Source organism: Sus scrofa, chromosome 10 (assembly GCF_000003025.6).
Source record: "Sus scrofa isolate TJ Tabasco breed Duroc chromosome 10, Sscrofa11.1, whole genome shotgun sequence".
Lineage (NCBI taxonomy): Eukaryota > Metazoa > Chordata > Mammalia > Artiodactyla > Suidae > Sus > Sus scrofa.
The window spans coordinates 15041518-15068782 of NC_010452.4; the positions used below are offsets into that span (position 1 = coordinate 15041518).

The 27265-nt window shown below is 39.0% G+C and overlaps 1 protein-coding gene across 3 annotated transcripts in view; it reads left to right on the forward strand.

Annotated features, from left to right (window-relative positions):
- The window catches only part of AHCTF1 (AT-hook containing transcription factor 1), a 79718-nt gene continuing 53103 nt past the window's right edge, over nt 651–27265 (forward strand). Inside the window, exons 1-9 of one of the 3 annotated variants that reach the window (XM_021064442.1) lie at nt 651–1052; nt 2334–2354; nt 9589–9716; nt 11517–11770; nt 15249–15429; nt 19752–19959; nt 21731–21847; nt 23588–23672; nt 24992–25145. In XM_021064442.1, coding sequence (XP_020920101.1) covers nt 9596–9716; nt 11517–11770; nt 15249–15429; nt 19752–19959; nt 21731–21847; nt 23588–23672; nt 24992–25145 — 1120 coding nt within the window. In that variant the 5' untranslated portion in view covers nt 651–1052; nt 2334–2354; nt 9589–9595. Of the gene's footprint in view, nt 1053–1231; nt 1565–2333; nt 2355–9588; nt 9717–11516; nt 11771–15248; nt 15430–19751; nt 19960–21730; nt 21848–23587; nt 23673–24991; nt 25146–27265 lie in introns of those variants that run through there. The other 2 variants (XM_021064441.1, XM_021064443.1) reach the window with 2 other exon arrangements.

Genomic DNA, 27265 nt, shown 5'->3' on the forward strand with positions numbered 1-27265 from the left:
ATAAAATTTGGGGTAAAAGATTAGACTAGGCATCGAGAACACCTTTGGCCACAAAAGCACGCTCGGATATTCAAAAATATCTACAGGAGGGGAAAAGAAGTGTTTCCCGATAAGCCAGGTGCCCACTTTCGCAGGGAAAGCCCGAGCGGGAGAACGAAAAACGCCAAATGCAAAGATTATCACTTGGCCGCCAGCAAACAGCGCCAGATGATAACACCACGACTCTCCCGCCACAGAAGACACCCTAGCAATAGGGAGCCCGCCGCTGCTCCAGATAAAGACTACCACTCCGGATAAAGACTACCACTCTCGACTCCGCGCGGCTCCCCGGGTTAGGTGGCCAGAGAAGTTTACGCGCAAGGCATTATGGGATTTGTAGTCTTTTCTTCCCCTCTCGGCTTTGGGAGGCGGAGAGATCCCATTTTATGTAAATGACTTGCCCTTCCCGACCGGCTTCCCTTTCCTCCTCTTCCCTCCCCCAACCTCATTTCATGGAGTTTGAAAATTCCCGCAGAGCTGGCGCCCAAGGTCGAACACTCGCGAGAATTCGGGCTCCGCGCCGCGATCTCCCTTCCTTTTCCCACCTCTCTCCGCCCTCCCCCGCCCCTCTCCGCTCCACCCCTCCCTTCCCCTCCCGTCCCCTCCCCTCCCCTCCCCTCCCCTCCCGGGCGTGTGGAACTCGGTCTGCCTGCCGGGGCTAATGCGCAAAGCCGGGCCGGCGCAGCCGGAGCGGAGGAGGTAGAGTCGCGTGGGTGAAGACCCGGAACCGCAGCGCAGGCAGCTGCTGCGTTTTTGTCGCTGAGCAGTCGGCCGCCCCAGCAGCCCGCGAAGGCGCTCGCGGGGGGTGTGGATCTGAGGTGGCCGGGGAGGTCGCAGGCGGAGGCCCGCGAGCCGAGAGGCAACTTCCGTGGGGCGGAGGTGCGTGCGCCCTGCCGGCGGCGGCCGTGTCTCCCGGGAGATGCTGTGACGGACCCGCGCGGGAGGAGCTCGCGCCTCGCCTCGCGCCCCCTGGACTCGGCAGCAGCGGCGGCTCGGTCACCCGCCGTTCTTAGGTAGGGGGAAGGGAAGGCGGGGGTTGGGCCGGCGCGCGGAGGGCGGGTCGGCGCGGCCTGGGCCGCGAGCAGCGGCCGGGCTTCTCCCGCCGCGCCTGTCCGCGGGCCCTCCCCTCCCCGCGCCGGGCCTAGGCCGGGCTTGTGGCCGCCCAGCGAGCCACAGGGGCTGGGCTGCGGAGCTGCCTGGCTCGTGGAGCGGGCTCGAGGGGGCGAATGCGGTCGTTGGCGGGTGCGGCGCGCTCCAGAGCTCCGAGCGTTGGTTATATAACCTCCTTCTCGGCGGAGCGGCGGCACATGGCGACGGAGAGGCGCCTCGGGGTCTACACCCCGCTCCTAGCGCGCCTACAGCCTTGTCCTCATGTTTCCCAGGCGGTCCTGGACTGCGACCCCTTTTCCCTCCTGCCCTCCGGGGCGGTTGAGACCTTGGCCGGCCTTCCCCTGGCGGAACCGGCTGGTACTCTCAGTCTGTCTTACGTTGGTGTCTGCTCCACATGCTCCCGGGCCTGGCTCGGGTGAGTCTGGGGCGGGGAAGAAGTTATGACTCGTGATTTGAAAAGTGCAGTGAATCGGTCAGATACAGGAGATTTAAATCATTGTACATCTTGGAGTGGGTATTCGTTTGCCGTGCTTGTCCCCACCTGGAAACTTGAGGGCGATTATTTTTTAGTTACCCCTGACTGTTTGGGGGCCGTGGGGAGGTTAATTTGTTCTCAAAGCCAACGTGGTTCAAACTAGCCGTTATTATCTTTTTTCTAAGAGGCAGTTTGAGAAAATATTTGATAAGAACCTGAGTCCTTTAGGATAAATTGTGGGTCTCTTGGAAACTCTCAGCTTCAGTTTATTCTTAGAATATTCTAAAGTGCCAGTAGATGTTAAGAATTTTCTGTTAGGAGCTTTCATCGACTATATGTGTGAGGAGAGAAGAAATTAGGGTAGGTTTACTTATTTTGGAGGATTTGACTAGGGATGACAAGCCCGGTCAAGTTAATGTTTGAGGGATACTCTTAAGTGTGTTAAGTGCTAAGGGAAGGCTACGCTCTCCCTGCACCGTAATTTTTGATCCTAATTTTTCAATAACCTACTACCACAGCAGGCAGTAATTCGCAAGATGGCAATAATTATTTAAAAAACATTTTTAAAAGATTGTTAATACAGCAGTTTTGAGATAGACATATTTTGATATAAGAGGGAACAAAACGTTCTCATCTAACCATGGACATTTTTAGGAAATTTTTTCTTTTGTTCTTCAGAATGAAGTCTGGTTTTTTTTTTTCCCCCTAGGTTGCATCACTGGTCTCTACAGTAAGTCTCTTCTACTGTCCAGCCTCAACTATTCACAGATTTATGCTTCAGCCATTCCAGAATCATCTCCATTCCTGGGCCCTGCCTTTTGTGTGTGCGTGTGTGTGTGTGTGTGTGTGTGTGTGTGTGTGTGTGTGTGTGTGTGCTTTTTAGGGCTGCACCTGCGGCATGTGGAAGTTCCCAGCCTAGGGGTCAAATTGGAGCTGTAGCAGCCTGTGTACACCACAGCCACAACAGCACTGGATCTGAGCCTCATCTATGACCTACACCACAGCTCAAGGCAATTCTGGATCCTTAAACCCACTGAGTGAGGCCAGGGGTCGAACCCGCATGCTCATGGATCCTAGTCGGGTTTGTTACCCCTGAGCCACTAAGAGAACTCCCTGGGCCCCTTTTCTTGAAGATGTAGTCTGATGGGTTTTTTGTTTTTTTTTTTTCTCCTTCATGTCTTTCAGCCAGGAGTACCATCTCTGCCTTTATCAAGTTTCCAGCTTTCAAATACTCCTTAGCTTAAAATGCCACCTCTTCTGTACACTCTTTGATTTCTCTTTATCCCAGTTCTTTCCTGGGATCTCACAGAATATATACCTTTATTGTAGCATTTATTTGTATCAGATATTTTCATAGTTGATTATGTATCTCCTGGAATGTAAACTCTTTGAAGTCAAGAAGTAGGTTATCTTTCTGCACTTGAATTCTTTACCCAACACAGTGTTTTAAAAGAAGTTGGTGATTAATAACTGATTCAGTTGTTTGAAAGAAGAACTGGTAAATGGCTGGAAGTTTCTGGGCCCATTGATAGTTTACATTTATATCATAATTCTTAGTCTTTTTAAGAACCATAAAAAAGTAAAAGTACATACAAAATGTAGAAATGTTTGCTGAATATATGTTGCAGTATATTTGAGTTTTCTTTTCTTTTTTTTTTTTTTTGCCTTTTAGGGCTGCACCTATGGCACATGGAAGTTTCCAGGCTAGGGGCTGAATTGAAGCTACAGCCACCGGCCTACACCACAGCAATGCCAGATCCAAGCCGCGTCTGAAGCCTACACCACAGCTCATGGCGGTGCGGGATCCCTGACACATTGGTGAGGCCAGGGTTCAAACCCGCATCCTCATGGATACTAGTTGGATTCGTTTCAGCTTCTCTACAATGGAAAGTCCTGGGATTCTATTAATTGAGTGATGGGTGGGGCTTTGGCACATGGAAATAGCATAAATAAAAGAATGAATATTCTAGGTAATAATAAACTTATGAAGGAAGGGGTTTGGGGAGACAAACCTGTAAAGATAGTCTGGGACAGCCACATTGTGCAGGGCCTTGATTACGTGTGGCTGAGGACGTCAGCTTTTATATGCAGTAGGGGAGTCATTGAAGGTTTTTGAGAAGGGAGTGACAATCCTTCCTGCTTTATCAAGAACAGTATTTTTATTGACAGCTGGCACAGTGTTCCTGCTCTGCCTATCTAGACAGAGCAGGAGTTGAAACTTTGTAAATTACTTATTAGAGGTTGCCAATTCTGGCTGGTCATAAAGACTGGGACCTAATTTTGTACAGTACTAAACATAGCTGCTTAGTGTTTGTGAATATTTATATGTCTTTGAACATATATATGTTGAAACTTTGTAAATTACATATTAGAGGTTGCCAATTCTGGCAGGTCATAAAGGCTGGGACTCTACTTAATTTTGTGCAGTACTAAACATAGCTGCTTAGTGTTTGATTGTGAACATATGTATGTTTTTAATGTAAGGTTTTCTTTATATAGTATAATTTTTAGAAGTTTTCTTCAGTGCACTTAGAAATTTAAAATTCACACTGTAGATTAGGAATTTGAAAGGTCTTGAAGCCAGAAGCCAATTTTTGCCCTGTAGGTTCAAAAGCTAACTTCTAAATTTGGAAAACTTTTATTTCATTCACTGCATGTTTTTTTGAACACCTTTGTGTTCACAGTGATAAGCTGAGTTGGAGCGATCGGTAGTCTCCTTTTCTATAAGCTTTGGTATGACAGGGAGGAAGACAGAATATGGAAGTGTAACATTACATGTACTAGTAAGTGGTAGAACCTGGACTTAAGGCCATTTCTGTCTAATTCAAAGTTTGCACCTTTTATAAATACTCTGGATGGAACCTGAGATTATTGTTCAAAATGATATTTTTCAAGACATTAATGGAGTTCCTGTTGCGGCTCAGTGGTTAACGAACCCGACTAGCATCCATGAGGGCTCGGATTCCATCCCTGGCCTCAATCAGTGGGTTAAGGATCTGGCGTTGACGTGAGCCGTGGAGTATGTCACAGATGTGGCTCAGATCATGCTGTAGCTCCGATTCGACCCCTAGCCTGGGAACCTCCATATGCCGCCAGTGTAGCCCTAAAAGACAAAAAGACCAAAAAAAAAAAAAAAAAAGACCTTAAGGGCTTTGAGGAGTTCTTTTTCTCTTGAAGTAGACATCAGTATGCTATGGAAGTTTTAGAACACTGCTATAATTCTAGTGGAACTGAAGGGGTAAACTCCAGTGGCTGTGTAGAAGCCAGCTCTAAATTGTAGGACCAAAATGTGAATTTTACAATTGTTATCCTAATCCTAAGAAACAATTTAATAGAAGGTGGAGATAGTGACACAAAGACCAACCCCTGGGAGGGGGCTAATCTATTGAAGATGGAGAGGGAGCTATGGATTTAACCTTTTTTTTTTTTTTTTTCCTTTTTTAGGGCTGCTCTTGTGGCTTACGGAAGTTCCTAGGCCAGGGGTCAAATCGGAGCTACAGCTCCCAGCCTATACCACAGCCAGAGCAACTTGGGGTCCGAGCCGTGTCTGTGACCTACACCACAGCTCACAGCAACATAGGATCCCCAATTCATTGAGTGAGGCCAGGGATCAAACCCACATCTTCACAGATACTAGTCAGAGTAGTTTCTGCTGGGCCAAAGGGAAACTCCAAAATTTTGTTTTTGTAGAAGTAGCATTTTAGCATGTAGCACTTAATATTGGTTGAATTAAGAGACAGACTTAGCATTGATCCACTGATTTATTGAATATAGGATCACTAAAGAAGTTGAACAGCTTCAGGAATTCAGTGTTCCATGGTCCTTACCTTTCTAAGTTTCTAAGGCTAGCACTAATTTGGCATTATTAAAATATTAACCTTTTGTGGAAATATTTGGGTTCCCATTTCTGTTATCATATTGAGTTTTTTCCATCCAGGAGGGATAGCTGAATTGTCTCAGGTCATTATTAAAAGTTTTGAAATTTTCACAATGATTTTTGAAATGTTATCTTTGTCATAAGCGACATTGTTTAGTTTCTGGTCTCTTGCTTCATTGGTTTCTCTATGTTGATGCAGTATATATATTTTTTGATATTGAAGTAGTTTTTGATTTCATTGACTTTTTTAATGTGGTTATTTTGCTTTCTATTTCAGTAAGTTTTCAGCTCTTTTATTCTGCTCACGCTGGGTTTTTTTTTTTTTTTTTTTTTTTTTGTCTTTTTGCCATTTCTTGGGCTGCTCCCACGGCATATGGAGGTTTCCAAGGCTAGGGGTCGAATCTGAGCTGTAGCTGCTGGCCTCCACCGGAGCCACAGCAACGCGGGATCCAAGCTGTGTCTGTGACCTACACCACAGCTTGTGGCAACGCCGGATCCTTAACTCACTGAGCAAGGCCAGGGATCAAACCCAAAACCTCATGGTTCCTAGTCGGATTCCTTAACCACTGAGCCACGATGGGAACGCCTCATGCTGGGTTTAATTTGCTCTTTTTTCTGATTTCTTAAGGTGAAAGGTTTATTTATTTATTTATTTTTTATCTTTCTAGGGCCACACCCACATCTTATGGAAGTTCCTGGGCTAGGGGTCAAATCCAAGCTGTAGCTGGAGAGGGTGTGGAGAAACCTATGCTGTGGTTGGGAATGTAAATTGGTACAACCACTGTGGAAGATAGTATGGAGGTTCCTCCCAAAACTAAATACAAAAAAAAGTACCTTATGATCCAGCAATCCCACTCTTGGGCATGTATCTGGACAAAACTATAATTCAGAAAGATGTATTTTGGGATTTTCCTAGAGTTTTCCAGGGATTATCTATTGACCCTTTTAATGTACTTCTTTCCAAACTGGAAGCTATTAGGATGCTCTGGATTTTTTTGAACTCACCTTTTCTCTATATTGTTTCATGACATACACACACCATATACGTTTATTCATTTTCCAGCTATTAGGGGAAGAATGTGTAGTAGTATGCGTGTAGGTGAGGTATATAACTTTACCAGTGTGTAACTTCTTTATTGGAAGTGAGTAGCAAATTGTACCATTAACATTTAATAGTCCATACTTCTCTGATTTGAAATAATAAAATATGCTTTTTATCATCTACTAAATTTTTGCAGTTCTGTGTCTAGATTCGGTCTATTTTTCCATTACTAGCCTATCATAATTATTGCAGTTTTTTCTTTTCTTTTCTTTTCTTTTTTTTGCTGCAACATTGGCTTATGGAAGTTCCCAGCCCAGAGATCAAACCTGTACCACAGCAGTGACAACACCAGATCCTTTAACTGCTAGGCCACCAAGGAACTTTGCAATTTTAATTATTATAATGTAATAGTATATTTTTTTACTATCTGATAAAACAAATTCTTTATTATTGTTTGGTTATTTTTAATATTTTGCTATTAAGGAAACTACTAATACATGCATTCTTGTATATGCCTCTTCCTATATATATTTTCAATATGGATTTGTAACAAAGTCTAAAATAAGTGAAATGTATCATTCTGTCAGCAAGAGGAGTATAGATACTTTATTTACACTCCATACTTTAACCATTATTATTATTATTATATTGTCTGTATTTTAGATTTTTCCCTTTATTTACCAGTACTTTGAGATACCATTTTTTTGCATCTCAGATGTTGTGTCTGATCATTATTTTACTAGAAGCCACTATAAACCTTTAGAATTCCCTTTAAGGGAAGGGTCTGTTTGTGCAAAACTCAGTTGTCAAAAATGTTTTTCATTCTTGTTTTAGGGGGTAATTTCAGTGATATATGTTGAGAACTATTTTGCTAAGAATTTTAAAGATATTCCAGACTTGTGACTTCCACTGTTGTTGAAAATTCTTTTCTTTCTATTTATTTGATCTAGGATTCACTGGTCTTCCTGATTTAGTTTGTCTCTACAAATCTGGGAAATATCTTTTAGAATATTGCCTCTTCCTTGCTGTTAGTGTTGTCTTTTGTGGAGTTCTGAATAAACATGTTGGATCTTCCTGTATTGTCTATAACTTGGCTACTTATCTCTCTCTCTGCTACATTTTGGAGAAGTTTTGAGGCTAGCTCTCTACTGCTTTCCTTATCTTCTGAGTTTGTTTTTGTTGACTATGAGGTACAAAAGAATTATTTGTAAGTTGTGAAGGATCATGATGCACAGAATACCTGTGTACTCGCTACCTTGTTTTAGAAAAAGAGCATTACTGTTACGTGGAGTTCTTCGTATATTCCTCTTTGTTCCAGTCCCTTTCCTTCCTTTTTCAGAGTTGTCTGCTATTGGGCAGTTTCCTTTGTTTTATTCATAATTTTGCCACATGTGCTTGTATTCTTGGCAATATTTTGTTTAGTCTGCAGTCATTTTAACTCTATATAAATGTAATTCTGAGTGTATGCTCTCTTTTGTTTAATATTATACTCTGTCTATATCATTGCCTTATAGCTGCTATGTTCTCATTGCTCCATTATGGAGATTCCCAGGCTAGGGGTCTAATTGGAGCTACAGTTGCCAGCCTATCCCACAGCCAAAGCCACGCCAGATCCAAGCTGCATCTGCAACCTACACCACACACAGCTCAAGGCAACGCCGGATCCTTAACCTACTAAGTGAGGCCAGGGATTGAACCTGCATCCTCGTGGTCCTAGTTGGGTTCGTTCACCGCTGAGCCACAAAAGGAACTCCTCCCATGGAGTTCTGAATTTTACTTATCACATTTTTAATTCTAGGAGTTCTGCTTTTTCGAATCAACTTGACTGATTTTCATTATTTTTAAAGTTTATTCTTCATTAGCAAGCTAAATCTTTGATTTCTTTAAACATATTAAACATAGCTATTTTCTGTTCTCTGATCATTTCAGAGTCTGAATCAAGTCTTTAGTAGACTGATTTCTGCTGGCTCTTGATCATGATATCCTTGTTAATTCTTTGTTATTTTGATTAAGAGCTTGTTTTCTTTGAGAACTCTGAGATTACAGAGAATATTTGTTGGTTTCTGTGAGAATACTTTATAATATTCCTCACTGAGTGTTTTCTGATACCAGCTTGAATTCTGGCCACTAATTTGTGAGAAGGGAAGATTTTCTTTTTCCTGTGGAGAAAGTTTTAGCATGGTCAAGATGGACAGCTTTATTGCTCTTTGTCTAGCACAGAGAGTGTATCCAGCTCTCACCTTTCTACTGATGGTGTAGCCCTATGGAGTTGGATGGAGTGGGGGAGGCTCTTAGCTTGCACTGACTCTGTTAACTCAAAGCTTTCTCTTTAGCCTCTGTGGACCTCTGGGTACTCAAGACAAGATCAGTCATCAGGACTGTATTTAGTAGCTAACCTTCAAGGCCCAAGCCCCCTTACATGTCTTCCAGAGTTCCTACTGTTTCCACTTTTGCCTTTGTCAACTCTGTAATCATTCAGAAAGATAGTTTTAAACCTTCAGCCATCATTTTTTGTTGTTTGCAATGGGAGAGTCATTCAGGAAATCTAGCCTTCTATATATTGGAAATGAAAGATAATTTTAGTTTTTTTTTTTCTGTCCCATTGATGGCATGTGTCAAGCTTAGTTCCTGAGGTTACTGTTGGTTTGGATATTTTTCATGGACTTTCTCTACTTTTACTGTAGTGGTATTTTTTTCTAAAATCATATCAACTTCTTTTGTGTATGAAGTGTTCCTCATTGAGATTAATTGCATTGAGCCAGTCTTCAAAAAATCTAGAGACTCATGTATGTTTTTCTGCCATCTGGCTTAATAAATCTTTACTCTCTTAGGGCTGTTTGTGTAATACCTTCTTAGGAGAGAATACCCTCAGACCCAGAAGCACATAATATGTATTTAATAATCAGATGTTTTAGCTGATTTACTTCTGTATGGTAGTTTTTTTTGTTTTGTTTGTTTTTTATTAACCCTTCTTCTGGCTAGAGATAGTCAAGAGTCTTATAGTACAAATATATCATAATAATCTTACTATAAAAATATTTGCAGTGAAAGTATGCGAGACCTAACAGCGCAAGTGACTAGTGATCTTCTGCAGTTCCCAGAAGTGACTATTCAAGCCCTTGGAGAAGACGAAATCACATTAGAATCTGTGCTTCGTGGAAAGTTTGCTGCAGGTAAAATAATGTTGAAAATTTACTAGTTTGATTGATTTTTAAGGTTGATAATAGAATAAAACTGTTTCTTTGATGTGGAAGGAAAAAAAGTAGAACCTGGTTAGAGTGGTCTTATATAAAATATATAAAGTCTACAACTACATATTGCATACTCTAGAGCACATTTTTAGTGAATCTCTTGGGGTATTATAGTTCATTTTTTTCTTGTTAAAATACCATACATTTTGTATCTTTTAGTATCGAGTATTTGTGTTTGGAAAGTAGAAATAATACACTACTGATTTTTCTTTATAATTAATAAGTTTTATGAGTTTAGGTTAGAACCTGAACAGTCATATTATGAGTAGAAAAATCTGATTATAGTGCTCTAGATGATGCAGTATGTTCAGAAAGTCTTATTAGTCCCATTAAACTGAACAAGATCTTAATATGTGATTTAGATTATATAATACCACAGAAAACTATACTAAAGAAGCCATGAAATTATGGATTTCAGTCTGTCTTTTCTGAAAGAAATGCAGAAAACATTTCTGAGAATGAATTTCACAGCCATCCTTCCTAGCAGGACAACAGCAAAACATCTAGATCAGTAATATAATCAGCACAGTAATTACAATACTACTCTCTTGAATATCAAAAGTAGAGACAGGACTACCATTATATGCTAGGCCATTGAACAATTTTTTATCAAGTTAAGTACTAGACTTTTCTAATCAGGCATTATTCTGTGTAATGGAGAATCACATAGGTTAAGTAACTTGGTCCCAGTTATAAAGAAAGTGCAGAAATGAGCTTTGAATCCATGCATTCTGGATCCCCACTGTGCTGTACTATTTCCGTAAACTCTGTAGCATCTTTCACCTGTAATCTGGTGTATACAGCCATCTATTTGGATGCACGACAGACACCACAAGTTTAGTAGTAAAAGTTAACACCATTCATCTAGCTGTTCAAGGGAAAATTTAGGGTCTACATCCTGATTCTTCTGTATTACTCACCTCCCCATGTCGTATCAGCAAGCAAGTCCTTTTAGTTCTGCCTCTGAGATAAATCTTCAGTCAATTCAGTTTTCTCTGTTCATGGCCAACCAGGCATAGGGTATCATCTCCCTGCTTTCTGTTCCCACCTATTGTCCATGCTCTGCTTAGCAGCTGGACAAATGTTTAAAAACATAAGTCAGATCGTCAGTATCCTGCTTAAAACCCTCCGGTTGCTTTACACTGCATGCAGAATAAAATTCAGACATGATTAGTAAGGGGCCAAGAAAGACTTCTGCTGTTTCCTGTTACTATGTTAGTTATGTATTCTCTTCTCAGATTTTGATCTTCAGAGGCAGAATCATGTGTTACATTTTTAGACTCCCCATAGCATCTAGTTCAACTCTTTAGGTATGGTGTAGTGAAAATAAGAGTTTGGGAGTTTAAACAGACTTGGGATCCATTCTGGTCTGGTATTTGTAGCTTTGTGGGTTTGGGGCAAGTTATTCATATAGTTGTATGAAAGTTTAGTTGCCTTAGCTCTGTGTTGAGGTATAACAAGTAGTAAATGAGATAATTCATTTAAACATATAGCATGGTGCCTTTACTGAATGGTTACTTTTTATTATTGCAGTAGTAGTTGTTTAATTAATTTGAGGACCACTGTGTTCTGTAAATGCTTAGATTTCAGTTTGGAGATAATATGTAAAGTTTTATATAATGAGCAATGTATTACATATGTAAAACTGCTGTTTAGTTTTGTTGTGTCCATACATACAGTATTAAAATGAGCGACACTTTTTATTTTTTATTTTCCTTCTAGGGAGAAATGGACTTGCTTGCTTGGCATGTGGTCCACAACTTGAGGTAGTAAATTCTCTAACAGGAGAGCGGTTGTCTGCATATAGATTCAGTGGCGTGAATGAACAACCTCCTATAGTCCTAGCTGTGAAAGAATTCTCATGGCAGAAGAGAACTGGATTGTTAATTGGATTGGAAGAATTCGAAGGGAGTGTTCTCTGTCTTTATGACCTTGGTTTATCAAGAGTGGTTAAAGCAGTTGTGCTTCCTGGAAGGGTAGGTACTACCTAAGATATGTGGACTGGAGTTCCCATCATGGCTTAGCAGTTAATGAACCCAACTAGCATCCATGAGGATGTTGGTTCGATCCCTGGCCTCACTCAGTGGGTTAAGGATCTGGTGTTGCCGTGAGCTGTGATGTAGGTCCCAGATACATCTTGGATCCTGTGTTGCTGTGGCTGTGGCGTAGGCCGGCAGCCGCACCTCCAATTCAACCCCTAGCCTGGAAACCTCCATATGCCGTGGGTGTGGCCTTAAAGAGACAAAAAGACCAAAAAAAAAAAAAAAAAAAAAAAAGATATGTGGACATTTTCTACTTTAAAAATTGAACCCCAAAGTTCCCGTTGTGGCTCAGTGGTTAACGAGTCCAACTAGGAACCATGAGGTTGCGGGTTTGATCCCTGGCCTTGCTCATTGGGTTAAGGATCTGACATTGCTGTGAGCTGTGGTTTAGGTCGCAGACAAGGCTCAGATCTGGTGTTGCTGTGGCTGTGATGTAGGTGGGCTGCTGCAGCTCCGATTCGACCCCTAGCCTGGGAACTTCCATATGCCACAGATGTGCCCATAAAAAGCTAAAATAAAACAATAACTTTCTTATTCTTGGTTAGAAAATTACCAAGTAAAGATAATGATGGCATGTAGTGTTCTAATCTTTCATATGAAATATCATCTGAGTCTAGTTTTTACCTCCAGTTTTGTTTTATCAGGATACTGAAAGTTTATAAAAATGTATATTCATTATTGTGGCATTTTTTTTTTTTCCCTCTTATCTCTGTTTTTTTCTTTGAATTTGAGACTATAGCCTTAGAGCAGTATGGAAAATACGTCTTCATTACCATTTAAGATTTGAATAATGTGTTTAAATAGTGGATTCACTTATATTTACCATTTATTAATTCTAATATATGTGTGCTTTCCATATGCCAGACATTCAGTAGTAATTACAGAAGTAGTTTGAATTTGGGTTGTTTCTCCAGCAGATTTATTACAGCTCTTTTTATGTGGTGAGAAAATGTATACACTTAGAGATACAAACAGACAAAAGGGAAGAGTAGAATTCTTTCTTTACATGGTGTGAAAAAAGTATGTACTTAGATATAAAATATGTATATGTTTATATGTGTATATATGTATATGTGTAATGTATATATAGTCGTAGAATAGAATTTTTAAAGTTAAAAGGGAGTTTGATAACAAATAATAATGTTTTTATAGTGAGGAAACCAACCCAGTGGGCTAATGTGGGGTCTGAAGTAGTTTATAGCCTGGTATGTTACACATATTTGGCAATGGTGATGATTTTAAAGATGGAATTGGTTTGGCAATTCATTAAGTGCTCACTCTAAATCAAGCTGTGTGCTAGACTTTGGGGATAAGTAGATAAATTGAATTTGATCCCTGCTGTCTAAAAAGCTTATAGTCTAGTGGGAGAAGACAGATAGTAAGATTATGACCTAAACATAATAAGTGCTTTGATAAATTTTAGCACTTGGAAGGTGGAGAACACCTGGATAATTACCTACTTAAAAAGATTGGACATTTCATTGCAGGTAGAAAGTCACGGTATATGGAACACTTGGGAAACTATGTTTATTTAGAATGCCTGGGGGAGAGGGAATGGTGGAGGAGGGAGCCAGAAATGGTGAGGATAGAGATTATGAATGGCTTTATTTGCAGTTAGGGGCCTCTTCTTAAAGTCTGTGGTGAAATCATTTTAAGTTTAAAGCAGAACTCTAGAGTAAAAGCACTTTAGTTTAGGGTACTTCAGATAAATAAGGATGATGAACTTAACTGAGGAAATGACATTAGAAATGGAGAAGGTGGGACAGATTCAAAGTGTATTCCAGTGGTAGTGTGGACAGGACTTGAACGTTTGGATGAGAGTAACTGAGAAGGGACAAGAGTTAGATAAATTACTGGTTACTTAATTTAGGCGGATGGTTGATATCACATGAAATACAGAAAAGTTTGGGAGAGGAGTGAAGGATACCTTCAGAAAGAGTTCAGTCAACTAGCTCTCTTTTGACTAAGGCACGGTATCTCCTCCTAAATTTGTTTGCTTTTAACTACCTTATTTTAAAATTAATAAAGGTAGTGTTATCGATTACTTCATGTAGTATTTTTGTGAGGAATGTAAGCAGATTCCTTACACTTCACTGAGGGAATTAAAGAGAACATACTTTAGTATTTATAGACATTATTACTGTAATTTAGAAAAAGACAGTCCATGTAATTACAGCTTTCAGAATTAGAAACACTAAGGAATGTTTTGTGTACTAATGAAATACAGAGGAAGCTAGGGTTTTGTATGTAATAATAAATTATAGCCTGAAACAGACATTAACCTTACATTACCACATAAAGCCATTGATAACAAATTTCCTCTTTTCTTTTTTTTCTTTTTCTGCCACACCCAGGGCATATGGTAGTTCCCAGTGATTGAATCTGAGCTGAGGCTTTGACCTACACCACTGCTGCAGCAACACTGGATCCAGGGATCGAACCGGAGCCTCCACAGAGACAGGCTGGATTAATGACCCACTGTGCCACAGTGGGAACTCCTTCCTCTTTTCTTTCTAGGATATTCATCAGTATTTCAGTAGCAGTAACCAAATACTTTAATTATCATATATCATACCTAATTAATTTTTGTGAATTAATAAGAAGCAGAGGGAAAGCTAAGTGTAAACTAAAATATGGACTGTTAGGTGTAGACATTAAAAATTGACTCATGAGATGAAAGGGGCACATTTCTCCATAATGTAACTGCAGTATGATTTTCTTTAAGTAATTTCAGTCCTTGTTAAATGTCAGCGATCCAGTTACTGTCATTTAATAGTAAGTCTGTTATAAATAATGTTGGCCTTTTAAATAAGGTTCGACCTCTTCAAGCTTTATGTCATGAAAAGGACTTTTTAAAATTTTTTTTAAAGAGTAAGTATTAAGTTTTCTAGAATGATTCATTTTTAGTCTTCCTTAGAGAAGAGGCTGTATACTTAGAGTAGCTGGTTAAGAGTTTTATTTATTTATTTGTTTTGTTTTTTGGGGGGGTTAAGAGTTTTAAAGTGAGAAAAATCTAGGTTTGAGTTTTACATTTACTGTGTAACTCGAATACCTTAGCTAAACTTTCTAAGCCTCAGGGTGTTTCATCTTTAAACAAGTATAATTATGTGTAGTCCAATATCAAAGGGATATCAGAACATTAAAATGAGTCAATTAGCATAATTCCTGGAATATAGTGAGCTCTCAATAAACATCAATTGTTATTCCACCTACATGGTGTAATTCTTATATCTGATGATTTCATTATGTTATTCAGATTCACAAGTGTCAGATGCCGATTTGTGATTCTATACTGGAAAATGTTAACAAGGTCTATCTAATTACTAACCTGCCTTAACCTCACAATTTTTGGTTTTATTTTTAATTGTATTTTCTCATTTTGTATAAGAAACTCATATATTCTGCTGTCTAGGTAACAGCTATTGAACCTATAATTAATCATGGAGGAGCCAGTGCAAGCACTCAGCATTTACACCCAAGTCTGCGATGGCTTTTTGGTGTGGCAGCTGTGGTAACTGATGTTGGACAGATCCTTCTTATTGACCTGTGTTTGGATGACTTGTCCGGCAGTCAGAATGAAGTAGAGGCATCAGGTAATTAGTTGTTCTGTGCTTGAAACCAAAAATTGAACCTGTGAGTATTCTGATGCAATGAATTGATAGTGGGTTTTTTAGTCAAAAATTTATATAGAAACTTCATGTATCTTTAAAAAAAAACTGCTCCTATTTTGGTTTTTGGGACTGTGGATATTTTTTGCTTGAGTTATTCTGTCATATTGATGAAATGTTTATCATCATTGAATGAGATAGGGATGTGTTTCCTAACATACACTTGAATAATATGTTATTAAGTAATTGTCAGAAAAGGGCTAAATATTATAAAAATCTTGATTTTTATCAGACAGTATGAAATCAGCTAACTATGTAGGATCTAACGTGTTTTTGGCATATTTGTTTATGTTCCTGGGTAAGCTCAAGATAGAAATAAAGTAATTTAATAGGAAATAACAGTAATTTGAAAGTCATGTCTCAAAAAATCATATCCTAAAATAGAACTGAACTACTTCAAAAAATGGATATAATTCTCCCCCTTTAATACTTATGCTTATATTTATAAATCCACTCTTTTATACAGTGCCTTTAGTTTTTTGTTTTTATAATTTGAGACTCTTACTTGATTGGCTTATGTATGGAGGAGAGCTAACCTGAAAACTTTAAAAATGTGTATATTATTTATAAAGTTTCAGGAAAGGACTATTATAATCAAGGACCTTCTTGATTTTTAAAGGAATCCTGTAATATTAGTTCAGACCTGTTCATTTATGGATCAGCTAAGAAATAGATACAAATAATATTTTGTTCTAATTTATAATGAGTATATTAATAAAAACAGTATGTAAGGAAACTAAAACTGCAAGTGGTAAAAATTATATTTAACCAGAAATTGATTAAAGAACCATATTTTCTGAACAGATTTTTTGCCTGCAAAATATGACCTGAAAAAATTCGATTTGGCAAAAATAATGGCCACATGTGCACTTAAGGAAAAAAGAAACATATGCTGCAGGGTGGCCAGAAAAGAAAAAAAACTTGTATTCATAATTAAAACTCTTCAGATCAAGATAGTATAGTTGAAACAGCTTTTTAGAAGTCAACAGTCACTAATTAAATTCAGCACAAGGATGATTTTATAATGAGATTTTCTGAATTGTGATCACATATCAGAACCATTTCTTAATTATGAGAATTAAGGAGGAAGCCATTGAATTTTATTGCAAACAAAAAAGTTGAGATTTTGAGTTTAATGCAAAGTTGGTTTTTTTGTTTATAGAAGTAGTTTATGATTACAACTATTTAGACTTCACTGAGACAAACATAACATAGAAAATGAAGTTTGTAATATTTATCATACTATAAATATATATTGCAACTTTTCCAGACTTAGCAGTGTTTCTTATATATCTTTTCATGTCAGTACATATAGAATCTACTTTATTCTCTTGCATAAGTTACAGTATTCTATGGTATGAACTACTTTTTTTGGCAGAATTTAATTACTTGCTATTTTCTGGGGGAAAAAATCAGAAGTGTAGTGGATTAGGAGGGTATTCATTCAGATACAGTGTGGTACGATTTCCCCCCTTCATAACTGCATTGAGGGAATCTGCCCTTGTACAAGTTATATTGGTAAATCGGCCTGAAAATTTTTTTTTTTTTTTTTTTTGGTTTTTTAGGGCCGTATCTGTGGCATATGGAGGTTCCCAGGCTTAGGGCTCTAATCGGAGCTACAGCTGCTGGCCTACACCACAGCCGTAGCAGCATCAGATCTGAGCCACGTTTGCGACCTACACCATAGCTCATGGCAACACCGAATCCTTAACCCACTGAGCGAGGCCAGGGATGGAACCCACAACTTCATGATTCCTAGTCAGTTCATTTCTGCTGCACCACGACGAGAACTCCCCTGAATTTTTTTTTAATTTAAACATTTTAGACGCCTTCAAGTAGATAAAATAGGAATTCCCACAAACTTGTTAGCTAAGTTCAAGTTAGTTTTCAAAATTTACCATATGTACATCTGTTTTATTTTTTCTTTTCCCACTTCCCTTTTGTATTCTGTATTAATTTAAAGCAAATAATAGTTATTTCACTACAAAATATGATGCCATTTGTGTTCCTTTTTTTTTTTCCACACCCATGGCATGTGGAAGTTCCCGGGACCAGGAATCAAGCTTGCGCCACAACTGGGGCAACCTGTTGTGGCAGAAGGGAACTTCCACATTTACCACTCTTAACATCATTAATAATTCTTTGCTGTAATTTTTTTTTTTTTTTTTTTAATTGGCCAAGCCCACGGCATGCAGAAGTTCCTGGGCCAGGGATTGAACCTGTGTCATAGCAGTGACAATGCCAGGTCCTTAACTAGGGAACTCTTAGTATAGTCTTAATTATTAGTCCATAATCAAATTGCTCTGATTGTCTCTTTTTGCATTTGGATTGTTTGAATCATGATCCAAGCAATGTCCACACATTGTATTTGAATGTAGAGCAGTCCTTCCTCTATTTTCTCCTATTTATTTATTTTTATTTTAATTTTTTTGTCTTCTCGTCTTTTCTAGGGCCGCACCCATAGCATATGGAGGGTCCCAGGCTAGGGGTCCAATTAGAGCTGTAGCTGCTGGCCTATACCACAGCCACAGCAAGGAGGGATCTGAGCCGAGTCTGCGACCTACACCACAGCTCATGGCAACACCGGATCCTTAACCGGCTGAGTGAGGCCAGGGATCAAACCTGCAACCTCATGTTTCCTTGTTGGATTCGTTAACCACTGCACCACGACGGGAACTCCTCATTTATTTATTTTTAGTGCCACTGACTTGCTGAAGAAGTTAGTTATGTGGTAGAATGCCCCATTTTGGAATTATCTATGTGTCCTCAGGTGGTGTCATTTACATTTTATATTCTCTGCAGATGTAAATTAGCTCTGCTTCGATTCAGATTTAACATTTGGCAGGTGTACTTCAAAAGTGCTAGGTATTTCATAATGTGTCATATTAGGAGGCATGTAGTATCTTGTTTCATATTTAGTAATCCGTGGGTTCAGGTGACAACAACATGATCATTCCTTTTGAAAGTTTCCCATCAACCTTTGTACCTGGTTTTCAGCTGAGGGTGATTTTTGTCCTCTAGATTTTTGGTCATATCTGGAGACATTTTTGGCTGTTACTATCAGAAGGAGACAGTGCTACTGGCGAGTAGTAGATAGAGACCAGGGATGCTGTTAACATCATGTAATGCACAGAATAGTCCCCACAGCAAACAATCATCTGACGAAAATGTCAATAGAGCCAAGGTTGAAAAATCATACTTTAAATTGCTTCATCCCTTGAGATTGTTTCCTAGATGTCTTTATTTCATTGGGGGCTACAAAAATGATGATTTTAAAATTCTGTTAAATCTACAGAAGTGATTTCTCATTAACTAGGGATGTTTATTTACCCTGAAATACAATTTGTAGGCAGGGTAAATACTAAGTATCTCTTGAAGAACTCTCTTCAGAGTAAGAAGTTGGTACTCAGCTACTTTAAATAGTTCAGTGAGGTCTCTTGTAGGCAAGGAGGGCAGGAACTCATGGGGTTTTATATACTAAATATGTTTCATTTATTTTCATTATTGTTTTTGTGCTCAGAATGTTCTATTTTGCTAATGAAGACACCTTCATGTAGTCTGACATATTGCCTTTAGATTTTGATAGTTTCCTAGATTTCTGGAACAGGTTATGCCAGGCTCATATATTTTCTGCCCCTGACTTTTGGCACCAGCCATTCTTTAACGGGAATATTTAGGTTGCTAGTTCTAAATTTGAGTAAAGAAACTATCAACTTTATTTATGATTGTTAAGGAAATTGTTTAATCCTTTTTAAAAAAGTATTTTAGGGAGTTCCCGTCATGGCTCAGCAGTTAACAAACCTGACTAGTATTCATGAAGATGCAGGTTCGATCCCTGGCCTTGCTCAGTGGGTTAAAGATCCAGCATTGCTGTGAGCTGTATTGTAGGTCGCAGATGCGCTTGGATCTGGTGTTGTTATGGCTGTGGTGTAGGCTGGCAGTTGTGGCTCTGATTGACACCTAGCCTGGGAACCTCCATATGCTGCGTGGGCAGCCCTAAAAACAAAAAGGAGTATTTTAGATAATATTTGATGTGTACTGTTAAGATTTTTTTTTAATTACACAATTAAATATATTTTAAAAATTCTAGCCTTTAAAATACGGCTGGCTATTTTTTGCTATGCTTTGTCATCACTAATCTTATTTTAATTGACCCCAGTAGTTTTCAGTTGCTGCTTCAGTAACGGGTGACACAGACTTGCTTTTGTTGTTCATTGTTTGTTAATCTTGTCTTATTTATTTTTTAGACCTTGAAGTTATAACTGGTATCCCAGCTGAAGTACCACACATCAGAGAAAATGTGATGCGAGAAGGCCGCCATCTGTGTTTTCAGTTAGTAAGCCCATCAGGAATAGCCGTTTCAACTCTTAGTTACATAAACAGGACAAATCAGCTTGCTGTAGGTTTTTCTGATGGCTATCTAGCCCTTTGGAATATGAAAAGCATGAAAAGAGAGTAAGTACAACTTCTTTTTATTTGATTATTGTTGCTTTTTGAATATAAGTTGTACTCAATTACCAATGTTCAAAAATAAATATAAAGAGGAATAAGTAGGGTAGATTAATGATTGAATGCATAATTTTTTTTTTTTTTTTTTTTTTTTTTTTTTGTCTTTTTGTCTTTTTGCCATTTCTTGGGCCGCTCCCGCGGCATATGGAGGTTCCCAGGCTAGGGGTCTAATCGGAGCTGCAGCTGCCAGCCTCCGCCAGAGCCACAGCGACGCAGGATCCGAGCCGCATCTGCAACCTACACCACAGCTCACGGCAACGCCGGAACCTTGACCCACTGAGCAAGGGCAGGGATCGAACCCGCAACCTCATGGTTCCTAGTTGGATTCATTAACCACTGCGCCACGATGGGAACTCCCGAATGCATAATTTTCCATTGTGTTAAATTATAACTTGGTGTGATAAAGGAAAGACTTAGGTTGAGTCAGTGTATTTAAAAGGTATTTCAGTCACTCTGGTGTTCAGTTTGCTAATGCATTATGACACTATAAAGAAAACTATGTATTTGCATAGTATGAATTCTTTCAGAATTAGTTTTGTACATAAGCATATGTTTTAAGCAGTTTAACAGTAGTTAGTTCTTAGTTGATAGAAAAACAAAAGGCTTTTAGAATTTATAGAACGCTGTGTTTAAAAGTTTTTATGCTGTCAGAAACTTCCCCCAAATATAATTATATTGATACTCTTTATTCATCTTTATTGTTAAAATTGCTGAGGAATTAACTCTTTATTAAGGAAAGTAGCTAATAGGCATTACAGGTTTTAAATCTAATCTTTATTAAGAGCTAAGTAGGTACCTACTTGCCTCTTAAGTTGTTAATTTCTTTTTTCCTAGTAATAGTGGAATGTTTTCTTGAGTAATTTGTTTTACAAATGAGTCAACAAAATAGTCATATTTCCAAAGTTTCTGCTCAATTCATCTCACCAATAAATTTATACGTATCTACTTGGCTGTGATTGGCAATAAATGTTTGCCAGGTTTGAAATGAAGGGGAAAGACAGAGATGGAAAATAACAAGATTCTCATCTATACCAGGCCCATATTTTGCTGTTGGGTTCTTTGATAAATATTAGAGCCTTACTAGCCCTTTAAGTAAACATTACCTGTCTTGCACTTCCTCAGATTTTTATGCAAGGTGCCAGTGGTGAAGCGGCAATGCTGTTGCCTAGTAGCTCCCTTTGGGAAGTCCACGTCTACTCTCTTTGCTGATATCCTCTTATCAGCTTTTGTCTTTGGATAGCTCCCAAAGGGCTGGCTTCTGCAGTGTTTCCTTTACCATTATCATCTCTTCACTAATTATGCTTTTTCAAAGGATTTATGAGAACTCTCTGGATTCTAGCTTATTCAGTCTTAGTAATGGTGAAATTAACCCTAAGTCCAAGCAGCTGAAATGGAGTGTCATGGCAGTGTTTCATCTCTTTCTGGAGTTAGCTGTTACTGGGAAGCAGTACCTAGTGCATGCATTTATGACTGGTAGGACTAGTTCACACACACACACATGCATGTGCATTAGTCATTTTAACCCTTCCCAGCTTTACCTGGGGGTGGGTGCCATGCCCATTGTCTTGATGTTTTGTACCCTGAGTATTTTTGAAGATAAGATGATTGTATGATTGTAGTTGCTCTAACCCAAATTCTTACATGAGGCCCCTTCTTCCTTTTTCATGAAATTATAACTCGAAAGTATAAAGTGTACTGATTTTTGTGCCTGTTATAGATACTACACACAATTAGAAGGTGGAAGAGTTCCTGTATATGCTGTTACTTTTCAAGAACCTGAGAATGATCCTCGTAATTGCTGTTACTTGTGGGCTGTTCAGTCTACACAAGATAGGTAAGTGTGATGTATGTGGGGAGTAATACATGTCAAAAATGAAGTAGCAGTTAATTTCTTTTCCAAAGCTTTCTACTATTATTGTCTCTCTTTAGTGAAAGCAGCATAATTCAGTGAATTAGTGATAGTTTAAATGACTTTATAAGGTAAATGGTTGTTTACGTGTTTGGGTAATTTTGAGATATGAGAAATTGTGCTTTCTTGACTAGTTTGGATGTTTTTTGTCTTTTTGCTTTTTCTAGGGCCACTTCCTGTGGCATATGGAGGTTCCCAGGCTAGGGGTCTAATTGGCGCTGTGGCCGCCAGCCTACGCCAGAGCCACAGCAACTCAGGATCCGAGCCACGTCTGTGACCTACACCACAGCTGTTACTGGGGAGCAGTACCTAGCGAGGCCAGGGATCGAACCCGCAACCTCATGGTTCCTAGTTTGATTCATTAACCAATGTGCCATTATGGGAACTCCCTGGATGTTATTTCAAAGAGTAAGCCAATTCACATGAGTAGGCAACTTCTTAATCCCTAGGCAATTTTTATGGCCTTCTGTGTTCTCTTAAAGGGAACATTTTTTTCTCTTTTTATAATCTCATTCCTTTTTTCTCTTTGTTGTGTATTCTCTCATTTTTATGTATCCCTGCTGTGTTTTCTAGTCCTTCTGCTTCCTAGGGTTAATATGGTTAAATTTTCTGTGTCTTTCATAAGCTTTAAATTTGTCCCAACTATAGCTTGTGAGATTGTGAGAAATCTTTCCTTTCAATTTAATTCCTAACTGGTTAAGCTTGTTCATTTCAAGTGCTAAAACAGCGTAAGTATTTATTAATTTTCTCTTATTTTTCATTGGTGTTTAGTTCTTTCTCTGATGATCAATGAAACAGTTAATCTGTGGTATAAATGCTGAGATCTTGGTAACTTGTTACTCCCAGTACTTTGTTTTCTCAAGTCCATTCTTTCTTAGAGTCTGGATACCTGAATTGTGGACACTTTGGGTTTTTGTGTTAGATATTCTCACTTAAAGGTTTTGTCTTACACTTTAGTAAGTCAGTGAAGGAAGAATTGATCTGTCACTTTGAAATTTGTCAATCTTGGAGGAAAACTGAATGGAAAGATAGAGACAGCTATTGGGATATTCCTCGTTAGGTCAAATCCACATTTCTGTCCATCTGAGTGTAATGTGGGCCAGCAGCAAATTGAGTAATGTGCCTTGTGAAGGCTCCAGGTAGTGATTGAGAGGGGACATTTGTCTGAACAAGTTTTTATCCCATTTATTTTTTTCCAATACTGCCTAACTAAAGCACACCTATTGAAGACAGGAAGAAGGAAAATTGGGTAAATAATTATAGTCTTCAGTCATATTACGGTGTCATCTAAATAGCCAAGCAAGGTGTTCCCTGGTGGCACAATGGGTTAAGGATTTGGCAGTGTCACTGCTGTAGCTCAGGTCATTGCTGTGGTTCTTCCCTGTGAACTTCTGCATGCTGCAGGTGCAGCCAAAAAATAAAATAAAACATGCAAAGAAGATCAGCTTCAGTTAATTAGAATCAATAGAAGATTGACAGTCATTATTTCTAAGGAATGTATTTTTTGTGAAAATAACCAAGTAAAACTAAATTCTTCACAGAGACCTGTTTTGTCACTTGCACTCAATATTGTATGCAAACTAAATTTATTTGGACACTAAGAGGTATTTAATGTATTAATATGATATTTAGTATTTCTCCTCAGCTAATTTCTGTTTCTTTCAGTGAAGGGGATGTTTTGAGTTTGCATCTACTTCAGCTGGCCTTTGGTGACCGGAAATGTTTAGCATCAGGACAAATCTTATATGAGGTAAATGGTATTGGTAATATGGCTTCATAGTACTGTTTTCATTGTTTGCCTGTTTCAAGTCTTTAAGATACTGAGATGTTGAACTGTTACTTTTCTATTCTAGTTAATACGGTATTCATAATATAATGTAAAAAAGATTAGGCTTCAGGAAACCTGTATTTTACCATGGTAGCAATCTTTAAATATCCAGGTTATCCTTTTCCTCTAAAATGAGGATATTGGATAAGACTCAAGCTTGCCGCCTAATTGGTAACTCCACTTTGTTGCTCCAACATAAAAAGCAGTAAGCCATGGGGTGACTTAATACCTAGTCTTGGCACTTAAAAATCACAGTTGTAAAAGAGGGTAAATGTATCTAGTGTTTTAGATGACTCTTTTTTCTGGTTGAATTCTTGAGGAAATAGTGAGGTGTTGCTAATAGCCATATTTGGTCAGCCGTCACTTCCCTTTCTCTAGAACAGGCTTGCTTAACCTGGTATTTATTTGAGTGTATGTGGTTGGGTTTTAGGGAACCCATGAAGCCCCTGAATTATGTGTGGCATTTTTATGATTACAGTCCCTGTTGTCCCCCCCAATCCTCCAGTTCCACATCCGTGGATTCAACCAATTGCAAATCAGAAATGGGTGGGGGTTCCAGAAGGTTCCAAAAAGCCAAACTTGAATTTGCCGTGCCACAGCAACTACTTAAATAGCATTTATGTTGTATTAGGTATTCTAAGTAATCTAGAAATAAAGTTTGTGGGAGGGTGTATGTAGGTTATATTCATATATGCTATTTTATATGAGAAACTTGAGTATACCCAGATTTTGGTATCCTGAATGGGGTCCTGGAACCAGTCCCGTGGGGATAACAAGGGACAACTGTATGCATTTTGGGGGGAAATTTTCATAGCCTTTGGCAGATACTTACAGGAATTGATGAGCGGGGAAAAAAAAGTAAGTACTGCTGTTTTAGAGCAAGAATTTCAGTGAGAACACAGAAATAGGTTTGCTGGCTTAGAGTATATATATATGTATAATTTTATTGCTTAGTCCAGTTTACACCCCAATCAGTAGTGCATGAAGTCTCCTGTGTTGGATGATAGCTTTCGAAGATTTGTTGGTGATTATTTTTCAGAGACCAAATTTAGCATTTTTATTTGTGTTTTATGCTACATAAAATTTTAGAGCCCTTTTCAATGACTTGTTCTCTTTCAGTCTTTAACTTTTTTGTTTTCTTTGTATGGTATGAAAACTGGGGGGGAGGGGCATATAATATTAGAATGGCTTTTTCTTAGAATCCTAATAAAATATAGATTCGTGTACATTTTATGTTTCAGGGGTTAGAGTACTGTGAAGAAAGATACACACTGGACCTCACAGGTGGTGGCATGTTTCCTGTGAGGGGGCAGACTGGTAATACCAAACTTTTAGGATGCCAGAGTATAGAGAAATTTCGATCTCATGGTGACAGGGAGGAAGGCATGAATGAAGGTTAGTTGCAAGTACTCATTACAAATCATGTGACTGCTTGATTTAAAATATACAACAGGTATTGGTTTCTAGAGTTCCTACTCCTGGCATTTAAGAAGTTAGAGTAGGAGTTCCCGTCGTGGCGCAGTGGTTAACGAATCCAACTAGGAACCATGAGGTTGCGGGTTCGATCCCTGCCCTTGCTCAGTGGGTCAAGGTTCCGGTGTTGCCGTGAGCTGTGGTGTAGGTTGCAGACGCAGCTCGGATCCTGCGTCGCTGTGGCTCTGGTGTAGGCCGGTGGCTACAGCTCCGATTGGACCCCTAGCGTGGGGGCCTCCATATGCCGTGGGAGCGGCCCAAGAAATAGCAAAAAGACAAAAAAAAAAAAAAAAAAGAAGAAGTTAGAGTAGTAATTGTTAGTAGAAATTTTTCAGGTCTGTATGAGATACAAGCTATTTCTTGTTCTCCAGATTGCTCTGTGTAGAACTCAATAATTGAATAGATTATGAAAATGAGGGACCCTTGTGTTTTAATTCAGCTGTCAAAACAGACTCACCAAAAAAGGTCTTTAGTTTTGACTAGTGTATTCAAATAGTCTCTGAATAGTCTATGAATTATGTTTACTTCTGTTTGGGCGGGTGAGGGAGAAAAAGATAGCTTTTTTGTTGTTGTTGTCTTTTTAGGGCCAAGCTCATGTCATATGGAGGTTCCCAAGATAGGGGTCCAGTGGAGCTGTAGCTGCCAGCCTACGCCAACCTACGCCAGAGCCACAGCAGCGGCGGATCCAACCCACCGAGCAATGCAGGGGATCAGACCTGAGTCCTCATGGATACTGGTTGGGCTCGTTAACCACTGAGCCATGATGGGAATTCCAATCATAGTTTTTATTGAGTTGCAGGCAAGGGGGTCACAGCAAGCTAATGCCTTAAAGACTGTGCTCCTGCCTCTTTTTTTTGAGACATATGGGCAAACATGCTTTGGTTGCCTTGAAATTTTCTCTCTCCTTTAGTGTCATTCCTTCTCCCTGGTAAACACCTGGCGTAGTGAAAATTGCATAGATTTTAGAATCCAACCAACATGGATTCAAATCCCAGCTCTGTCCCTGGTTGTGACCTTTCACTAATTATTTAACGTTTGTGACTAAGTCTCTGGATTCTTTTTTTTTTTTTAATTGAAATATAGTTGATTTACAGTGTTGTGTTTTACAGCAAAGTGGTTGAATTATACATATACGTATATATTCTTTTTCCTGTTCTTTTCCATTATGGTTGATTATAGGATGTTGAATATAGTTTCCTATGCTGTACAGTAGGACCTTGTTGTTTATCCTTTCTGTGTATACTCATTTGCATCTGCTAATCCCAAACTCCCAAGCCATCCCTCCCCCGCCCACCTCCCCTTCAGCCATCACTATGTCTGTTCTCTGTGTCTGTGAGTCTGTTTCTGTAGATAAGTTTATTTGTGTGTGACTGAGCCTCTCTTTATCTGTGAGTAGTATAATACAGTTACACCCTCTGCAGAGGGTGTTGTGAGGATTAAATGTGATAATACAATAGGTTTATTCAGTTCTGGGAATGCTCACAGGGTCCTGGTTTTGTTTGTTCTTACTGGGATTCATTCTCACAGTTAGCTCATTCATCCCAGACATGTCCTATCTCCTAGTCCCACATCTGTATTTGTGATCCAGTTTTCACATCCAACTAAATGTCAAAATAGAACTTCCTGAACTCTGTCTCTTCTTATTCCCCACTCAGCAGCTTCTTTTTCATATTTTCCATTAGTTGTGCCTCAGATTTTTACTTTCCTCTTTCCTTCTACTCATCTCTTGACTTTGTTCTTATCTTTCCATTCCAGCCACCATGCATGTACTTGTCTCCGCCCCCCCCCGCCCTTTGCCGTATAAGACTAGGATTCTAGTCTTTCTTAACTACAATTCTTCTAAGAATTAAGCCCTAATGCCTTAAAGTATCCATTTTAGGTATTGATAGTCTTTGGTACTGATGATTCATTCTTGGGAGAATTTGAATTCTTAGGTACATTCAAATTATTTTCTACTTTCTACCTGTAATACCTCAAAGTTGCCAAAGATTTAACGGAAAGCAAGCCAGAGATATAACTTTTCTGATGAGTACTTTTAATAA